This window comes from Protomyctophum bolini (genome assembly GCF_963924005.1).
Source record: "Protomyctophum bolini genome assembly, chromosome: 22".
Classification (NCBI taxonomy): domain Eukaryota; kingdom Metazoa; phylum Chordata; class Actinopteri; order Myctophiformes; family Myctophidae; genus Protomyctophum; species Protomyctophum bolini.
The window spans coordinates 16,544,659-16,562,819 of record NC_137883.1 but is presented as its reverse complement, the minus strand read 5'-3'; the positions used below and the strand labels follow the sequence as shown (position 1 = coordinate 16,562,819).

At 42.3% G+C, this 18,161-nt stretch overlaps 2 protein-coding genes across 2 annotated transcripts in view; one reads left to right on the top strand and one right to left on the bottom strand.

Moving 5' to 3' along the window:
• tprn (taperin) overlaps window positions 1–11,485 on the top strand; it is a 31,947-nt gene extending 20,462 nt beyond the window's left edge. The window contains exons 2-4 of the mRNA XM_080756814.1: window positions 2,620–2,830; window positions 4,667–4,791; window positions 5,701–11,485. Coding sequence (XP_080612940.1) covers window positions 2,620–2,830; window positions 4,667–4,791; window positions 5,701–5,763 — 399 coding nt within the window. The 3' untranslated portion in view covers window positions 5,764–11,485. The remainder of the gene's footprint in view (window positions 1–2,619; window positions 2,831–4,666; window positions 4,792–5,700) is intronic.
• Window positions 11,486–13,379: 1,894 nt separating this feature from the next.
• Window positions 13,380–17,669, bottom strand: LOC308309671 (transcription elongation factor SPT6-like; the record flags this gene model as incomplete). Its single annotated transcript, XM_080755583.1, has 1 exon — window positions 13,380–17,669. One exon carries the CDS (start codon window positions 17,667–17,669, stop codon window positions 13,380–13,382), a length of 4,290 nt encoding a protein of 1,429 aa, XP_080611709.1.
• Window positions 17,670–18,161: the final 492 nt, after the last annotated feature.

The following is an 18,161-nucleotide window of genomic DNA, read 5'->3' as shown; positions in this document are numbered from 1 at the left end:
CGCTTGACAGTAAAACGGGCCAATAAAATAAACAGTAATATAGTGACATCACACTATCAGCCCCTCCCCTAATCCCTCCCCCTTTATCATACAACTACAGCTGTGGGTGCAGCTTTAGTTCAGGTGGATCACCACCACCAGGCAAACCAGACATACTTAATGAACTGGTGGGCGTGTCCACATAAAAGCATGATTTTTTAACAAATACTGTACACATTTTTGGAAAAAGTTCTTCCTCCTTATATTATATTAATACCAGATGATCATGTTTTAGGGTGGAAAAGAATTGTGGCACTAACCCTAACCCTTTAAAGATTTTTTTTTAATTATTATAATTTTCTTTAAATAGCCGATGTATATAACGCATTCCAAGCATTAGGGCTAAAGCATTGGGCTAAATTCGGCCATAGCCACTTGCCCAAATGTGCCCAAATGTGCTGACCTCATCACATTTGTGATGACGGCTATGGCCGGTTTTAGCCCAAGGAGTATTTTTCGTGCAAAACTAATGCTTGGAATGGATTCAGAATCATGAAAACCCCCCACGTCACATGCTACTTTAAGCATAATGAAATTTCGCCTTATATTGGTTGTTGATGGTGCTGGAACTTTTAGCAGCTGTCAAAAATTCCCCTAGGGTGGTTGAATAGTGTGTGTGGTTGAATAATGTGGGATATGTTAGTAGACACCTTTACAAACACATTGGTGAAGAAACTTCTTGTATTACCATATTTGACATTATTCTGATAATATTCCATGACTATAAACTGGTTTTGACTTCTGAAGTTTCAGAACCACTGATTAATAAATAAGAATGCCCTACATTTTGTTATGCAATAGTCATTTCATGTACTCAAATTATTCACTCAGTGAAAATAAACAATATTTTCACCGACAGACTTCAGCATTTGAAGCTCTTTGAAATCCTTTCGTATCTTTTGGTGCCTTTTAAGTTGACACAGATGCCAAAAATCTGACATAATGTACTGTATGAGATTCACACGCAGTCCTGACACATGGAAAAGAAGTAAAAGTTTATTTTAGTTCATTGGCTGAATAACACATAACGTTGCTATCGGGCAGAAACCTTGTATCTCCATTTTTAAACCTTTTTTCCTGCATAAATAAATAAATTCTTCATCATATTACGGTGTCACACAAACATAGTACAAATAGCCGATCGATAAGCATTGCAATGCATTACAATGCATTCACAACACATTGTGATTTGTGAGCTTGTAGATATGCTACAGTATTTGGACCCCAAATGGACCCCCCTAACGGGTCCATTTGGACTCCTAACAGGTCCATTGGTTCCATTTGTACACTCTCAGAATTAAATTAAAATTAAAAGAGAAGATATCTTCTCTTATCGGGGTCACTAGCATAATTTTTTAATGGGGGTCTAATAAATCTGATCTAATAAATGTTGTTTTGGGGGTCCTTGACATGAAAATGTTTGAGAACCACTGGTAATTGTAAATAGTGCATTTATAGTGCACTGCATATATCTAATGGTGCCTATCGTTGCTGAAGTGTTGCCAGATGGACATGTCTTACAACAAGCTCTCAGATGATCTGTCACATTGCCAGAAGCCCCCACAAGGAAGCCACCTGCCCCCCCATCTGACTGGGGGCAGCGCTTTGCATTTAAAGTGCATGTATGGCAGATGGATTTCATGGACGCCACAAAATGCTGTGTCTAATAACGCCATCAGGTGCACATTGGCCTAATTTGGCACTTGTGAGAAGAGAATGAGGAAATGGTTGGAATGCGATAAACTTTATCAAATCGTGCTGCAGACAAGTGTGCTCATTATAAGATAAAGCTGTCTGCAGCATGATTCAACCGCAATAAGGAAGCAATAAATACTGTTAATGTTTGCCATGGTGATGCAATTATCTGGCCATCATCACGATGAGCAAATATGTACATTATGTACTGTAAAGGCATGTTACGGCCAAGCATTTTTAATTGGTTGAAATAGCTGTGCTCAAATGAAATGTGAAATGTGCCTCATAACCATGCCTTTGATACAAAAGTATCAGCACGTTTCCATAGTAACTGAGACGCTAATCTGCCTAGCTAATGTTGCTTTGCTTTGCTGGGAATATTCTGTGCATGTAACGAGTACTATATATAATTCTATATAATCATTATCAACATTAAATGCATGACATTTAGATTTTGTTGAATCATTATAACATTACATTTAGAAAAGACAGTCCACATCAATGCTGTGGCAATAACAGTAAAGAAGATCGTGTCCACCATGTGGATCCCGAGATCCACATGGTATCCACCTGAGATCCATTAAGACCTGACGAGCGGTTCCCAAACCTTTCCATGACCTCCAAAATGATGTATTTGGCTGCCAACCTCCATCTCAAATTGTTTTCTTCCAGGGACCTCCAGAATCCAGAATAGTTTGGTTCAATATAATATCTACATTTAAAGATTTGCACACATTTTCAAGATTTTTCAAAAAGACCAGATATACAAGCTCATAGCGTATAAAATAATTGTTAAAGTGGTTTACATCTAAAGTGATGCTTTCCAGGCCTTAATGGGTTTAATTGTTATATTAACAATTCTCTCTCTCTCCCTCCCTCTCTCAGCTGAAGATCTCGTTCAATGAGCCCAGCCTCAGCAGCACATATGAGTATCCGTCGGAGAGCTGCGTGTGGGACAGCGGAGACGAGGAGGACGAAGAGGAGAGCGTCAGGCGAGAGGGGAAGGTGGCAGACGACCAGCCCAGTATGGTGGGACGCATCCACATCCCCCGGCCCAGTTTCACCAGTTCACCCACTCACACCACCAACAACACTGGTGAGATGAGGACATACGTCTGCACTAGTGTAGGGCTGGCCAGGATATCAATATTATATTGATAGGTGTCGTCTGGGATTTTGGATATCGTGATATCGTAATAATCGTATAAGCCTTATTTTATACATTTAGAAATTGTCGATCTACAAGGTCACACAATTTTGATTATCGTCACAATATTGATATCTAGGAATTTGGTAGAAAAATATTGTCATAGGATTTTTGTCCACATCGACAGCAATGTAGTTTTACTTCTGAAAATTAGAAGTCATTTGAGAATGTTGTTACGATTCCGAATGTAGAATATTATGTTATCAAAACAGACTACTAAAGCAGCTCATTCTAATCTAGATAGTGTAAAAGTCCTTACAGACTGGGCACTCCCTCTTCATCAACCACAATAAAACATACACGAGAAGGCCGTGTAAAGCATTGTTTCTCAAACTTTTTCATGTCAAGGACCCCCAAATTGACACTTATTAGCCCACGGACCCCCATTTGAAAATGTATGCCATGCAGGGACCATAAGAGAAGATTTTTACGTCTCTAGCAGTGACTCTCAACCAATAATTTCAAGGACCCCCAGTTTGACCTGCATTAGGCTACGAACCCCCATTTAATGGCATTTGTATCTATGGGACCCTGCCATTTATATTGTAAAATCAATGTTGGGGTCCATTTGAGTTACAGTCCCATAAGGGTTCCTAAGGATCCATAAGGGTTCCTAACTATCATTTAGCTGGGACACCCTGGAACTCCCTGGAGGACCACTGGGACTCCACTTTGAGAACCACTGGTGTAGAGTAGCTGGTCATGAGTGATCACAGGCTGAGGAAGGTGGTTGCCAAGCCATTCATTCTCTCAATATGACAATAGAAAGAGGCAAACATTGTGAAAATAGTCGATCTACAAGCTATTTTAGTTCGGCTATTTTCACAATATGTATCTGATGAACTGAGTCAAATTAAATGTAGTGCCTACAAGTCCAAGTACTTGTCGGGGTGGCGGGTCCCTTTAGTTAAAATTATGATCATTTTGGGGTGTCGTGGTGGCCCGAAAGGTTTGGGAACCTTTGACCTCCTAGACTCCTAGAGGAGCCTGATCAAAGCTGCTCACTTTCCACTGCAGTGCTGTGGAGGTGAGCATGTGCTCCCTGCAGCTCCCTGTAGATGGCGCATGCATGCAGTCCTACTGTCCTAGGTGTCCTAGTGTCCATAATAACGCACCATGGACTGTTTATGCAAAGTGTACAAATTCTATGCAAATTGAAAGGGGTTAAAGTAGCGTGTGCAAAGGACTGACCCCAGGCCAAACACACAAACAAACAGAGAGAGGAGAGGATAGTATGAAAATGATAGGAGTAAAGCATAAATACAGTAGAGTCCGCAAACTGTAAATGTAACTTGCTCCCAGTCAGTATTTTATTAACTTGTCAACAAGCCAAAAAAAGGATGTTTTAACCACTTTCAACCTGTTGTGAGGTGTTCCTATGTTGGCATGTCACTATATAGGCAAACAATTAAAATCTATTGATGTTACTTTTCTTCTTCCCAATAGCTAACAAGCTCACACACGCATCAACACATTGTAAGCTTGTATAGTATTTTGCCAGTCAGTCTGAGGCAAGTAAATGGAATTACCCTTAGTCCCTGGATAACTGATTTATTGGCAATCTTGGGTGACACCTATAGGTCAGTTTTCAGTACTGAAAGGTTCAGTGCATTATGTAGATTATGAAAATAACTGTATCTAATCAATTGCACCTGATTGTTATGGTGATATATGTTTTGTATGATCAGTAGTATATAATTCTGTGTTTCCTTCTGCGTTCTTTAGACCTGTCAAGCTACGTTCCCAAGCATTCGGTGGACTTTAATGCCTGGCAGGAACACAAACTCGATGACCCAATTTACCAGGGGGACGCCAATTCCCAGCACACACAGATGTCAGAGGAAGTCATGGTAAAATATCTATATTTCATGGATTAATCAAGCTCAGCTGTCAAGACAACCTTGATAGCAGTGATGTAGAGACATATACCAACACAACATCAAGTCCTCAGTGTTAATTTATACATTTGTAACTCTTGTACACTCTCAGTGTACAAGAGTTTAAAGGAACACTCAGGAATTCCCAGTGCAATTTTGAGCTTTTTACTTCCTACAGTAGCTACTGGCTGTACCTTATGCACGCACACGACAAATAAAAAAACATCCATGTTCCATATTTTTGTCATCTGAAATGTTTTACTTTCAGTCTAGTTTTAGTTGACTAAATATCCTAAGATTTTAGTTGACTAAATTTACAGTTGATTTAGTCGACTAAAACATATTTTGCCAGGCTTTGATGCTGTTGTAATGCCTGATTTTCTACCAAAAATAGATCTACAAGCCGTGAGCATGTAGCTTGGAGTGTGACACCCACACGCAGCCATGCATAAAATGTCTTGTCTTAGTTCTGCTGGATATTTTCTCCACTAGTCCCTCCCTAACATTGTAGTTTTTATTATGTTGACAGTATATATTTAGTCATAGTTTTAGTCATCATAGCTTAGTTTTTATTTCTTTTTCGTCGCCGAAATGAACACTGGAATAGAACAGTGTCTCATGTACAGGGCTTATAATTAAGCACAATGATCCCCATGATGATATTCACCTGTGTTGTGTGGGTGCATTACTTGGCCTAGATAGTAATTAATTATAATGAATTAATTGCATTTCTATAGTTTAATTGAAATAAAATAATGTCTCCCTATTTTTACTTGAACCCTCAAATCTCTCTCTCTCTCTCTCTCTCTCTCTCTCTCTCTCTCTCTCTCTCTCTCTCTCTCTCTCTCTCTCTCTCTCTCTCTCTCATATATATATTTATAGCTCACACCAGCTGATAGCTCGTCTCTGTCCGACTTCAGCAGCGAGCCTGCTCTTTACTTCTGATCTCTCTGGACCAAATAGAACTCCTATCTCCGAAACCAACCGCCACTGTAAGAGCCTCCTAGTCACACCTATCAGCACCGGGCCTGTCCTACTTCGGTCAACAACACTCGCAACAAGGATAGAGAAAAGCACATTTCCCGACCAAGACAAGGCACTGACTGTTCAAATCCAAAGCCCACAATGGCCAAAGGATTCAGAGCTTTCACATCCACTATCTCACCAGACAAACATGATTTGGAAAAGAACCTATGAATGCTGGCTTACTGCCAAAGTAGCAGGCACAAGAGACTGGCTTACGGGTGATTTATACTTCGACACGTGCCAAGGTCACGCACCCAAAATGGCTACAAGCTTGCAACGCGTTGCAGGTAGCCAACGACTCTTTGAATTCAACATCTTCAAACCCATGATGTGTTAAACTCAACACGGTCGTTTGGTGATGCATCCCTTCTCCACCAATAATTGTGGATATTTTCGGTGCGTGACACGTCGCACAATCAAGTACAAATCAGGGGTTATAGTCGAGCTGAAATGGTATTTCGTATCGTGACGTATTTCCAAGTGAAACAGGATGGGATAGGAGGTGGTACATACACTGTAGCGTCTCAGTCAATCACAGCGACAGGTGGCGGGTTGGTTGAACCACATGGAGCTTTGGAACCTCCTGGGACGGACACCCACTGTCTGTGTGTCTCCTACCCCACCTATGGGCACTCACCTCGGGCATGGCAGCTACCATGACCTGACTGGAGGTCACCTCGGACCACAAAGTGAAATCTATCAAACTAGGCAGTGCTGAATCAAAGGTACTGTTGCTGCAGTACCTGTTTCTCGCAGACGTTTTTGGCCGTAAAATGAGATCGTCTGGAAATGGTAGATCACTGCCGTAACTGTGTACAACACCACCCTCTGGTGTCTATAACATAATGAATCTTAGCTCTGTGTGGAAGATATTGCTTGTAATTGTGGTTGGTTGATTGCTGATGTAAGCGACTGTAATTTTGTTTACAGTAGAAAACATGATTGATTTATTTAATTTTTTTCTTTAGCACATCTATAGGAGCACAATATGACTGGGACAGGGATGCTTTTAATTTCAGCTCGACTTTAACAACCACAGTCAACGTCTGCCGTTCTGTGGCTAGTGTTGATTTCACTCCATTACCCCGACGCACTCCCCTTTGTCTTAACAACCAGACATTGATCTGTACTTGCAGACCTCAAAGAGCAGCAGGGCTGTTTTCCATCGCTATCCTGGGCAGTTAATCTGTCAACGTCTCTGCTGATCTGTCATCAAATCATTTCATTCACTGCCTCACAGGCAGTGCACTCATCACTGCCTTGCTCATAGACAGCGCACTCTTCAAACTGTGAGACTCTGGACCGAGGAAGCTCGCGTCCGCCTGTGTTTTCTAACAAGCTCTCCTGTCTTTTCTTCGCCCTGATGCAGGGCCGGGCGATATATCGATATCATAATATAAGACTAGATATCGACTGGGATTTTGGATGTCGTGATATGGCATTAAGTGATATCTTTTCCTGGTTTTAATCACTTAAGCCTTATTTTCTACTTTCTGAAATCTTAAAAATAGCCGATCTACAAGCTTGCGAGTCTGTAGTTTGGCTATTTTTTAAAATGTATGCGGGGAAAACGATATCGTCACAATATCGATATTGAGGTATTTGGTTTTTTTGTATCTATATCGCCCAGCCCTCCATCTTTCGTCTCCGAGATTCCTGCCGGTATGCGAAGGCGAAAATTGGAGGAAAGACCGACTCAATGAAAGTCAGTGACCAAAAACGAGCAGGAAGCCACGAGTGCTCGTCCATACGTAGCTCGCAATGGTGACAAAGTGTCAGTGTTAGCATGGAAACATGTCATTTCAGAGACATTCTCCAAATGTAGGTGCCGGAGGACCCTGTGCAGTTAGATGAATGGCGGACTTGTTAAAGAAAACAAAAATACTTCAATAGTGAAAGGGTGCCACAATTGTAGTTCTTTGTCTCGTTTTTTGTAACTGCATGTTCTTTTTTCAGCCGACGGCTCTCTCTCTCTCTCTCTCTCTTTACTGTAATGCTTCTGTATGCCTTTTAGTTTTGTATGTATTTCTGGCAAACTATGCTGCATTCAAGCTGCTGGGTTTGGTTTGAAGCTAGCAGAACTCTAGAGTCCAATGGAAAGTAAACTTCAACACAGTCCACTGGATCTGGTAAAGATGTATGTCCTTAATTAGCAAAGTATACATTTTTTGATATACTTGAAAAGTGACCTTGGCCAATAATGTCTGTATGTCAGTATTGTGAATGATGCATACAACACAATATCAAATACATCTGGCAGAATGTTTCTGTATATAACTATGCTGTTTCCCATTTTCAAAATCACAAACGCATTATTTGGCTGTCAAACTATCAATTCTCCAATGATGGCTTTCTCTGGCACCTTGTCAAAGGAAAGGTAACTATATATTTTTCCCTGTGTTAAGTTGAAGTTTGCATGTCAGAGAGCAGCTCGTTTATAAAAGTATTTTGTATGGATACACTGCTGTTCGGGACGGAACTGGAAGGGGGCTCATGGACTATAGATTGGACGGCCCTTCTGGATCTTTTTCCAGTCAGACCTTGTGTACTTTCACATTCCACAGAAAGTAAGCTGGTCCTTTTCAGCAACATTGATTATTATCATTTCATAATGTGGTGTGTTTGCCGGAGTGAATGGTAGATTGTGTGTATGAGTGTGTGTGTTTGAGTTTAAAATGATTGTAAATGTAATCATCTTTTTATGATTTTGTTTTGTATACAAGACTAAGTCTCAAACATTTTTTTTACTCGCAATGCCAATTGATTCATGTGTTTCTGTAATGGCCACCACTTGAGTTTGTTAATTCGTTTCATTCCCACATTTACTCCCTTCAGCCAGTATTGATGTACAGTTTCAATATTTATTACTTGCCTCTCTAGCATTGTTTTTTTTTAATTTCTCTGATCAAGTTAAATTGGTTTTGGTGGAATCGTCAACACGTATGATGGAACCTTCTGTCTGTATCGAATGCAATTAGAAATCTTTGTTTTATCTGCAGTCTAAATTATTTTTCTTTTTTGTTTCATTTGCACTGTCAATGATTTAGCTTTGTTTTGCACCTCATGGGAAGGAATGGAGTAATGTCTGATGTATACTTATACACGCCATTATCATGCACGGAAGTAGCCCATCTGCTTGCAGTGCAGTACGCGGCGAGCTTGTAAATGTACTATTTTTGGTGTAGGGCGTCCGGGCGAAACTATGTATGAATCAGGCTTCAGTGATGGGGAGTTTTGTCCAAAATAATAATTATATCCATAATTAGGGAAACAAAATTATGATGGCTGGGACAAAATACTTGAGAAATTGGTTTTGATAAAGTGGCACTTTATAGTGTTTGCATGTCTATAAATTAAATGGCTGACAAAATGAAAGTTTTACACTGCCCTCTTGTTTTAATGAAGTACTTTTGTTTTGTTTGTTTTCCAAAATTGAAATACAACTAATATTGAAATACAACTCAAGTCATGATTCTTTTTACTTTTTTTTCTCCTTTTTTTTGCCACAGCCTTTGCATTGAAAACCTTATGATTGTTGGCCATGTTGTCATTACCTAAATAGCTGAGTTTCAATCCAGGACCAGATTCAATCTGCTAGCTTCATTTTACCATTTGTCACAAATTACCACCCACAACATTTTTTTATAAAGTATGTCTCTTTTTTTGCCAATTGAGACAATTTGTCAGATTTGTCAGTCTAGTTTTGTTTTTAATTGTATAATGGAGGCCTTGCACGGAATGTTAGTGTAGTTCTCTTTCTTCCAGCATGGCTGCCTGTAATTGTTGGTAACCACTTAGAAAATGCCTCATTTCCGTGTAGTGGGCGAGTAGGTACTAGGGCTGGGCAATATGACTTCAAATCCATATCACGATTATTTCAAACTCTGTTAATAATCTGCCGACTATAAACAGACTAAGTGATTTAGTTATAGTTAGTTATAGACTTTTTATGTTTTTTAAAACTGCTTCTCGTTTATTCAAATAACCTACATGAGCAAGATTAAGCTGGTAAATGGTTCTAAATATTGATTTCAATGTATTTTTGGTTGATTGCCCAGCCTTAGCAGGTACAGAAAGGCATTGAAACTACTGTTCCACTGTGACTTTGTTTACATTACAACATCAAGTAATCAGACTGGAAGCAGTCGTAGCTTAGTGAGAGGCTGTCTGGTAATCACTGGTTCGCCTCCTGGCCCGCCCAGTAATACATCTGCCACCAGCTGGGTGAATCTGAAACTGAATTTGTCCTCTGCAGTATTAATTAAGATCTCCCCCCATTCCCCTCAGACACCAAGAGATATTTGATATATAAATATACTGTATATATCATATATCAGCACATAGCAATTGTTTTGCAGAAAGCAAGCGCTGTTTATTCCAAAATTGCGGATGTGCATTCTAAGCATTAAGTGAATGACACCTTTTTGGGACCCAGAAAACCCTTATTTGGTCCTGCTATTTGAATGGGACTAATGATCTGACCAGCCACAATCATCTGTGCTAGTTCTCTCAAGCGTTTACATTTCCAGGACCCCCATAACTCGAGAATTAGACCTGTACGGGTCCATTTGGACCCCCCAAAGGAACCCTGAGGGTCTCTGGGCCCGAAAACCACTGATCTGTGCGAACTTCTGCCCTGCAGAACCCAAGTCCCTTTAAGAACTAGCAGTCTACAAGCTCCAAAATAGCCCATCTACGAAGCATGAATTAGGCACAAGTCGTTGCCTCTACCTCTCGACCCTGTTTTGGGTTTCTATGGACTCTTGTCATCGATGCAGTAGATAAAAGAGGCAGACCTAATTTTCTTCGTCACACGAAGATGTCTCTTTCTGACAAGAACTGATCTTTGACATTGAACATCAGTTATTTTCAGTAAGCAACACTGTCATGCGATGGGTAGGATTTATGAATTGATCTTAACTATTTAAACCCTATGTTTATTTGACCAGGGTCTATACTTGGTCCCTCTGTTTTCTTCCCCCTCTACACCATATCTGTTTGCTGAAAATAGCAGATCGACATGCAAGCTCACAAAGCATCACATTGTGCTGTGAGCTTGTAGATCTGCTTTTTCACTGAACGTTCGACCCCAGAATAGGGATAGGGATTCTAGTGTTCATGGGGTTAAAGCTTGGCCACTTGAACCCTCGCATCTATATTCTGTATGGGGGGAACATGAGCCAAGAATAACTGATCTACAAGCTCTTAACGTTTTTGGCCAAGATGTGGTGTAGAGGGGGGTGGCTGCTGTCCAAGTACAGAGCCAACTCGGGTCCAGTTTACTACGTCTAGACTCTAGAGCAGTGGTTCCCAAACGAGAGCAGATCTACAAGCTCTCAACATGTGAGCTTGTAGATTGACTTCTATTTTAACAAATTCAGAAGGCTCAGAAGGACCACCCGGTCTCTGCCTTGAGCTGCACTATTTTCCTGTCTGTTCCTGTTGAGAAGTAAAATGTATGTCATACCGTAGTGACTATAATGGTAGAAGGTCCATCTTGTACTCCTCTTTTACTTGTATGTAAATCTGCATCACAACAGATGTGCTTACTGTAAAAAAAAGAAAAAAAGAAGAAATGTAGCCTACTTGTCAATGATTTGGGCAACAAAAGAAAAAAGTGATGTCACACTTGTACAAAGTAAAGCTCAATAAATAGACTTGAATATGTGTGAAGCTCATGCATGTGTAACTTTCATGAACAGTATGTGACCACTTTTGTGCCTTTTTATTGATGTTAGTGAAGATGGACAGGAAAGAGAGGGGGAGAGACATGCATGGGACTCGAACACGTAGCACGCTGTCAGGCCAGAGCCTATGTGGCATGCGACAGGACCACTTGGCCAGCCAGCGGCCCAGTATGACAACTTTAACAGATTGTGATCTACATTTCATATGAAAAGTGCCACTTCTCACTGAGACGGAATACAACCACCCCGATTGTGTATAAGTTATATTGTATTAACATGCTCTACCATACAGATTGGACAATATTACATGTTTTATTCACAAATAAGTCACACCCCTGTGAAGTGAGGGGCGCTCTTATCATACGTTAGTTTATTATTAAACAATTCTTCTCTGACCCTCCAATAAAAAAGACAGATTAAATCTTCATCTAGCCCAACCTGTTTTAAATTAACAACCTGTTTCAAATGGCAGTATACCTCCTCTAATCTGGGCACAAAGTGATCTTTAATTCTTTATTTCTTTGGCAGATTAAATAAAACATAGTTTTCAGTATAATAGTCATGTTTGATTTCCCTATATGTACGTAATTTTGGTTTGCTCCAGATCTCTTTTGCCCAAGTATGTTTGACCTTAACAAAAAGTATCTCCCTTAGCCCCCCACAATATTAACCTGATCCAATCCAAGAAAAACATCCTCAATTCCACATTAACAGAGCATGTTAAGGTCCATTCTGTTGTTTGCCCCAATGAAATACTTTCTTTGTTAGTCAAGTCTATTATCATTCATGTTAACTAATCTGTTCCACAACCTGGTAGTGCAGATCGACCTCTATATTAAACTCATTAACTGATTAATTGCAATTTATGAGCAAATAATTGTGGCTCAACCAGTCAATCCAGTACACTTTCTGAAATTCTAATTTTCTGTGAAAGTTCTTGAATGACAATGACAAACATTGACGTGTCAATAGGTAATTTAGTGCACTGTTCCTCAAAGTAGTGGTCGATAAAAACAAATCTTCAATTTGCTGCATTACTAATATTCATTGTCAGGGTTCACATTCAATACCTTCATTGAAAACCTCTGATATATGGAGATACAGTTATGCTCATATATGGGCATAAAGCGAACATGGACTGACAGATACAGAAATCTCCATATATGGCCATAAAAGGTGCACAACTAGGTGCACATAATCTGATAGACAATGCCCCTTTAAAATGTCCTATTCTGTGCCTGGCTGATCGTAGTTTTACACAAAAAGTAAGAACATTCCAACATAATATACACTCCAACTCTTTGTGCTTCAGTGCTGCAATGTTTGTCCATGTGAAAAATAAACAAGCCTTAGAATTCCATATTAACGCTTTTATTAAAATTATCAAAGGTCAACAAGCAGTATAAAACCAGATATAACAATTCAAATGATAACTGAAGTTGTTATTGTTGACAAAAACTTGCAGAGTGACATATTTACAGTTATGTTTACTATATACAATATTAACAATACACACATAATATAATATGAATAACCGATGCTGAGGAAGGAGACATTTCAAAAGAACATACTGTAGACCGCGGTGCGTAACCGATCCTACAGTATGAGTATGAGGTTATTTTTAAAAATATGTCTCCTTCTTCTTTCGTAGGAGGTATTAAATTGAAGAAGAAGGAAGCAGATGGCCACAAGGGAATCCTATAGTCTGCTCCCTCCCCTTTAGCCCCTGATACTGAATCATTCGTGAAATTTGCATTTTTCGTTTTCTCAACAGTATGAATTATGAAGGCAGAGGGATGAACAGCTGAGTTGCTTACGCTGGACTGGACTTTAGCAGCTGTTGTGGTGTTAACGGCGCCTGTTTCCTGGACAAGGTGTTGGTGGTGGCCTTGTTCTGCTGCTGCTGTTTGGGGTGATGCCTGGTAAGGGCTCTCGGTGATAGTGGTTCTTGAACCAGTTGAACAGTTCCTTAACTGTAGGGAACATCTGAGAGCGATACCGCAAACCTTTTGGGGTGATGCTCACGTAGTCTACCAATGGTTTCGAACGAGGCTGGTAGCCCAGCATGAACTTACCTGGCAGATCTTTACAAGCCGAAATAAGATATGGAATAAACCTGGGCTTCTCCCTCTTCTTATTTATCAACAGCTCCTCCATTTTCTTCCTGTCTCCTCCATTGCATTTCTGGAAGTGTTCGTGCCACATTAAATCCCGAGCAAACCCTGCCATTGGCTCAATGTAGCGAACTGCAATCTCATCCAGATCGCCAAACTCCTCTGTATTGATCCAGAGCTTGCGTCCCAAGCTTAAGGTGTTGTCCTTGTCCTCCTCTCTGACACACACATGCTGGTGAATACCTTCCGCCACCTTCCAGGTCACAGTAAGGTAATTCCTTCCTTTGCTGCTGGGCCTGATGACCAAGTCTCCCTGGTCCATTGACTCCATCAGCTCCTCTGCCTGCTTGAAACCAATATTGTGGAAGTTGGGATGAAAGATCATACGCTTTAAATGGGGCGTTTGCTGTTCTTTCTTATTGAGTTGTTCCTCATCCTTCTGGTCCTCTCTGTCCAAGTCGAAGTCATAGTAGCTGTCCTTGGGGAGCTTCCACTGGTTCCTTTTGTCTATCAAGTCGGAGGTGCGGCACGTCAGTTCAACGCTGAACTTCTCCCTGTTGATGTTCATGATGCGAGAGTAGACCATCATCCCCTTCTTGATCCTCTCCTCAGGGTGTTTGATCACCTTGTCGCTGAGGAAATTGGTGTAAATGAATCCCTCCATGCCATTGTCCAACCTAGTCCGAACACCAATAGCCTTGCCTGGACAGAACCTGTTGTCAAAGTGGTTCCACACCTGGTTGACTTCAGGGAAGTCCTGCAGGCATAAGGGGCACTGCCACAGGCCTGTGACCTCATTACGATCGGCCTGGCCATATCTCTCTCGTGGCAAATGGTGAACAATGTCTGTTACCACACTGGTGATCAGCTTCCCTACATAGACGGTCTCTGGTGTCTCCTTTGTGAGCAGGTAAAATATCTGCTCAGTGTTGGGGACTCTGCAGGGAACTCTCAAGTCGTTGTACCTGCAGCTCAGCTCAGCACGTATGTCATAAAGAGTGATTCCCTTCTTGCCATAACCCTGTCTCTCCAGCTCTTCTGCAAAGGCGTCTAGATCTAAATCTTTGAGATTCCCTGAATTCTTCAGGATTTCCTCCACTGCTCCAACCATGTCGGCATCCTCTGCCGACCCATCATCCATGGCGTCTGCAGCCATCTTCCGAGCAAATTCGTACGACTCTGGGTGGATCCGGGAACTATCCAGAACCTCGATGTATGAGTCTGTGCTGTCGCCAAGGGACACAGTATCAATCTTGATGAAACCGGCACAGTTGATGTAGACCGTGGGCCCCATGTGACACAGGGTTTCTAGCTGGGTTCTGTTATCCAAACGAGTGTTTTTCTGCTTCAGAATCTTGAGGAGGTGAGAGCCTTTCCTGGGTCCAAGGCCACACACATACTGGATAAGGCTCTGGGTGTAAGGATGGGTGATGGCCCTGTTCATGTCTACTCCCACCTCGTTGACCCGGTTAATGAATTCACAGTGCAGAGCATTGAGCAGTTCCTCTTTCCCTACGTTATCCTGTAGTGGGTGAAATTTGAGGCAGAGGATGTCCTCATCACTGCTGCAGACATGAGCATACTCTGACAGAGGATCTTGCATCTTCCTAGCTATGGACACAGCCTGTCGCAGCAATGGTGGGAAGTCTCTGAAATCAGACTCAGACTTTTTGCTGTTCATGTACAGTGTAGCCAGTTCATTGTCGACCAGCTCCACTTGCACAGGGGACAGATACGATTCTTGTTGAAGCTCACTGATGGTCTTCTTGATGTCCTCCATTAACATGTAGGCATCTCTATTCTCTCCAGCAACTGCAACCACATGAGGTTTTTTGCTCTTCAGAAAAGTCTTCAGGTTTTGAATATCATTAGCCTTTTTCACCCTCTCATCTTCTCTAAAGGAGTTTGTCCTCTTCTTTAAGTAGGGCAGACGCAGGAAATCAATCACCTCTCCCTCACCATTGATGAGAGCACAGAACACTGGTGTGTCCCAGCTAGGGGCATAGGCGACTCCCAGAACTCGGAAGCCTTTGCCTTGGGTCTTCATCAGGTCTTTCTCCACCTGCTGATCTGACCTGTAGGGAGCCACCTTCAGCCAGTTGTACAACCGCCTACAGCAGGACCTGATAATGTTTTCCTTGGCCTCTGCAACAAGCTTGTTCTTGAGTTCCTTTGACAACTGAGGGTAGAGGAACTGGGTGAGGGCTCTGTCTATGGTCAAGGCCCACTGCCTGTTCCATTCTTGCACCTGGTGACTGAATCCCTCCCTGTAGTAGAATTGTTTGATCTCATCAGAATATGTCTGAGGAGGATGCCCTTTGACACCAATCATATCAATACCGATATCTATGGTGAGCAGCCCCTCCTCTTCAGCCAAGCACATCTTAAGGAATTCATCCCCGTTCAGCTCTTTCACAGGCTTGTTCTTAAGGTACTTAAAAGAGTAGGAAAGGTGAGCCTCGTCTATCTCCTTTTTGCCTTTCTTGGTCGGCTTGATATTGATATTTGCCCTCTCCTGGAAAGTCTGCCTGAGAACATGTTGAATTAAGGGCTCTCTGGCGATCTGCACTGCCACCATGTACCTGGTCCCTTCAAGCACTGCCTCTGGAGTTGGGAACTGTCTGCACACGTAATCTTTGGCCAACTCCATTGGTTCATCTGAGAATTGCTCCAACTCGTGGCGCTGGTAGTGGTCTCGCAAATTTTCTCCAAACTTCTCTGGTGTTAAGCCAAATTTGTTGGCCAAACTATGAAGTCCCACACTCTGGCAGATGCTGTACATGTCCCTGTGTGAGGCCTGCTTCAGATCCTTGTGGCAATTCTTGCCTACTTTCACAGAGTTCTGCATCTTGGGGATGTCTCGGCTGTAGTACAGCAGGAAGTGCTTGTGCACATCCCTCAGTTCGTTGACGGTCTGGACGTCGTTCAGTCTCTCCATGTCGGCGGTATCCAGGGGACGGATGCCATCGGTCAGGGATTTGTCAGGGTTAGCAGTGATCTGCTCACACTGGTAGGACTGCATCCTCTGGAAGAGCCTCATCAGGTTCAGCTTGCGGTTCCTCAGCTGAGTCCACTTCTCATCCCACTGCCACACCTTCCACAGGTCATTGATGTTTAGTTCTGGTTCCACATACTCCTTCCTGTAGAACGCTATGAATGGAACCTCAAAGTGCTGGTTCCTCATCAAGCCAAGGGCCTCCTTAATCTTTGCAATTGTTGCCAGGTCTTTTTTCTTCCATCTGAAGTTTGTGGTCTTTCCTCTGTATAGGTAATCCGTGCTCTCCTGCATGGAAATAGCTGGGGTGGAGAAGCCGTGTCTAAAGATCCATTTTGCCTCCTCCTCCAGCTCGTTATCCTCAGCAGATTTCACAGGGACTGTCCGTAGCTGGAACCTCTCAGGCATGTCAGTGCAACGGATCTCTTTGTCCTGGTGGGTCATGTAGTTTCTCTCCAGCTCGCAGGGCTCATAGAACTCGAACACGCTCTGCTTGCCCTTGGTCTGCTTTGTGGGCCGATCCCAGTCTTCCTCCTCTTCGTCCTCCTGGTCATAGGTGTCAGTAAAGTCGAAGCCTCCACCAAATATCTCCTGGGCCTCCTGTAGGGCTGCATCAGTGACCCCCCTTTTGGTGACAGGTTGGCCGTCATTGTCCACGATGAAGTCATCCATGTCTGACTCCTCCTCCTCCTCCTCCTCCTCATCATCTCCCTCTTCGTCATTGAAGCCTTCCTGATCAGGCATATCAACGATCTCTCCCTCTTCAAGCTCCACCTCGCCATCCCTGTCACCAGCAAAGATCTCATCAGCGATCAAGTTCTTCAAATCATTGTCGTCTTCATCATCGTCCATTGTTTTCACGCGTTTGTATTTATTTTTCCTCCTTTTCATTTTAACACCCGTGTTCTCCTCAATGAGGTCCAAATCATCGTCATCTAGTTCGTAACTGCGTTTTTCCCGTCGATGTCTGACTTCATCCTCTGAGTCACTAATTCTTGAACTCACACTCCCTGCCTCCCTCTTGTCCATCTTGTCACTATGTCGCTTTATTCCTGGAGGCTGGCTAACAGGGGAAAGACCTACCATTTCCCAACACCGCTTCAGGCAAATTTCTTTGATGATGGGCATTGTTCTCCTCTTCTTCAATGTTCTCTGATGTTGCTCAGTTTGCTATGTTGTTCTGTGGTTCTGCTGCTGCTCTGATCTTTTGCTGTTCTGCTCCCAGATTCAGATGTCACAATGAGATGTAAGCGACATTGCAGGCAGGGTCATTGCAAAATTCACTGACACGTCACCTGACGTCACAGGGCAAGCCGAGAGACACGTGTACAACCATAGCAACGTACACAAACAAAACAAACGCCTGTTAACGGGACGCGAATATTGTGGACACGTCACGTGACGTCACAGGGGAAGCCGAGAGACACGTGTAAAACCATAGCAACGTACACAAACAAAACTAACTGTTGACATCTCTTCGCGTATCGCGTTGCCTAGCAACGAACACAGAGGGTACGTGAC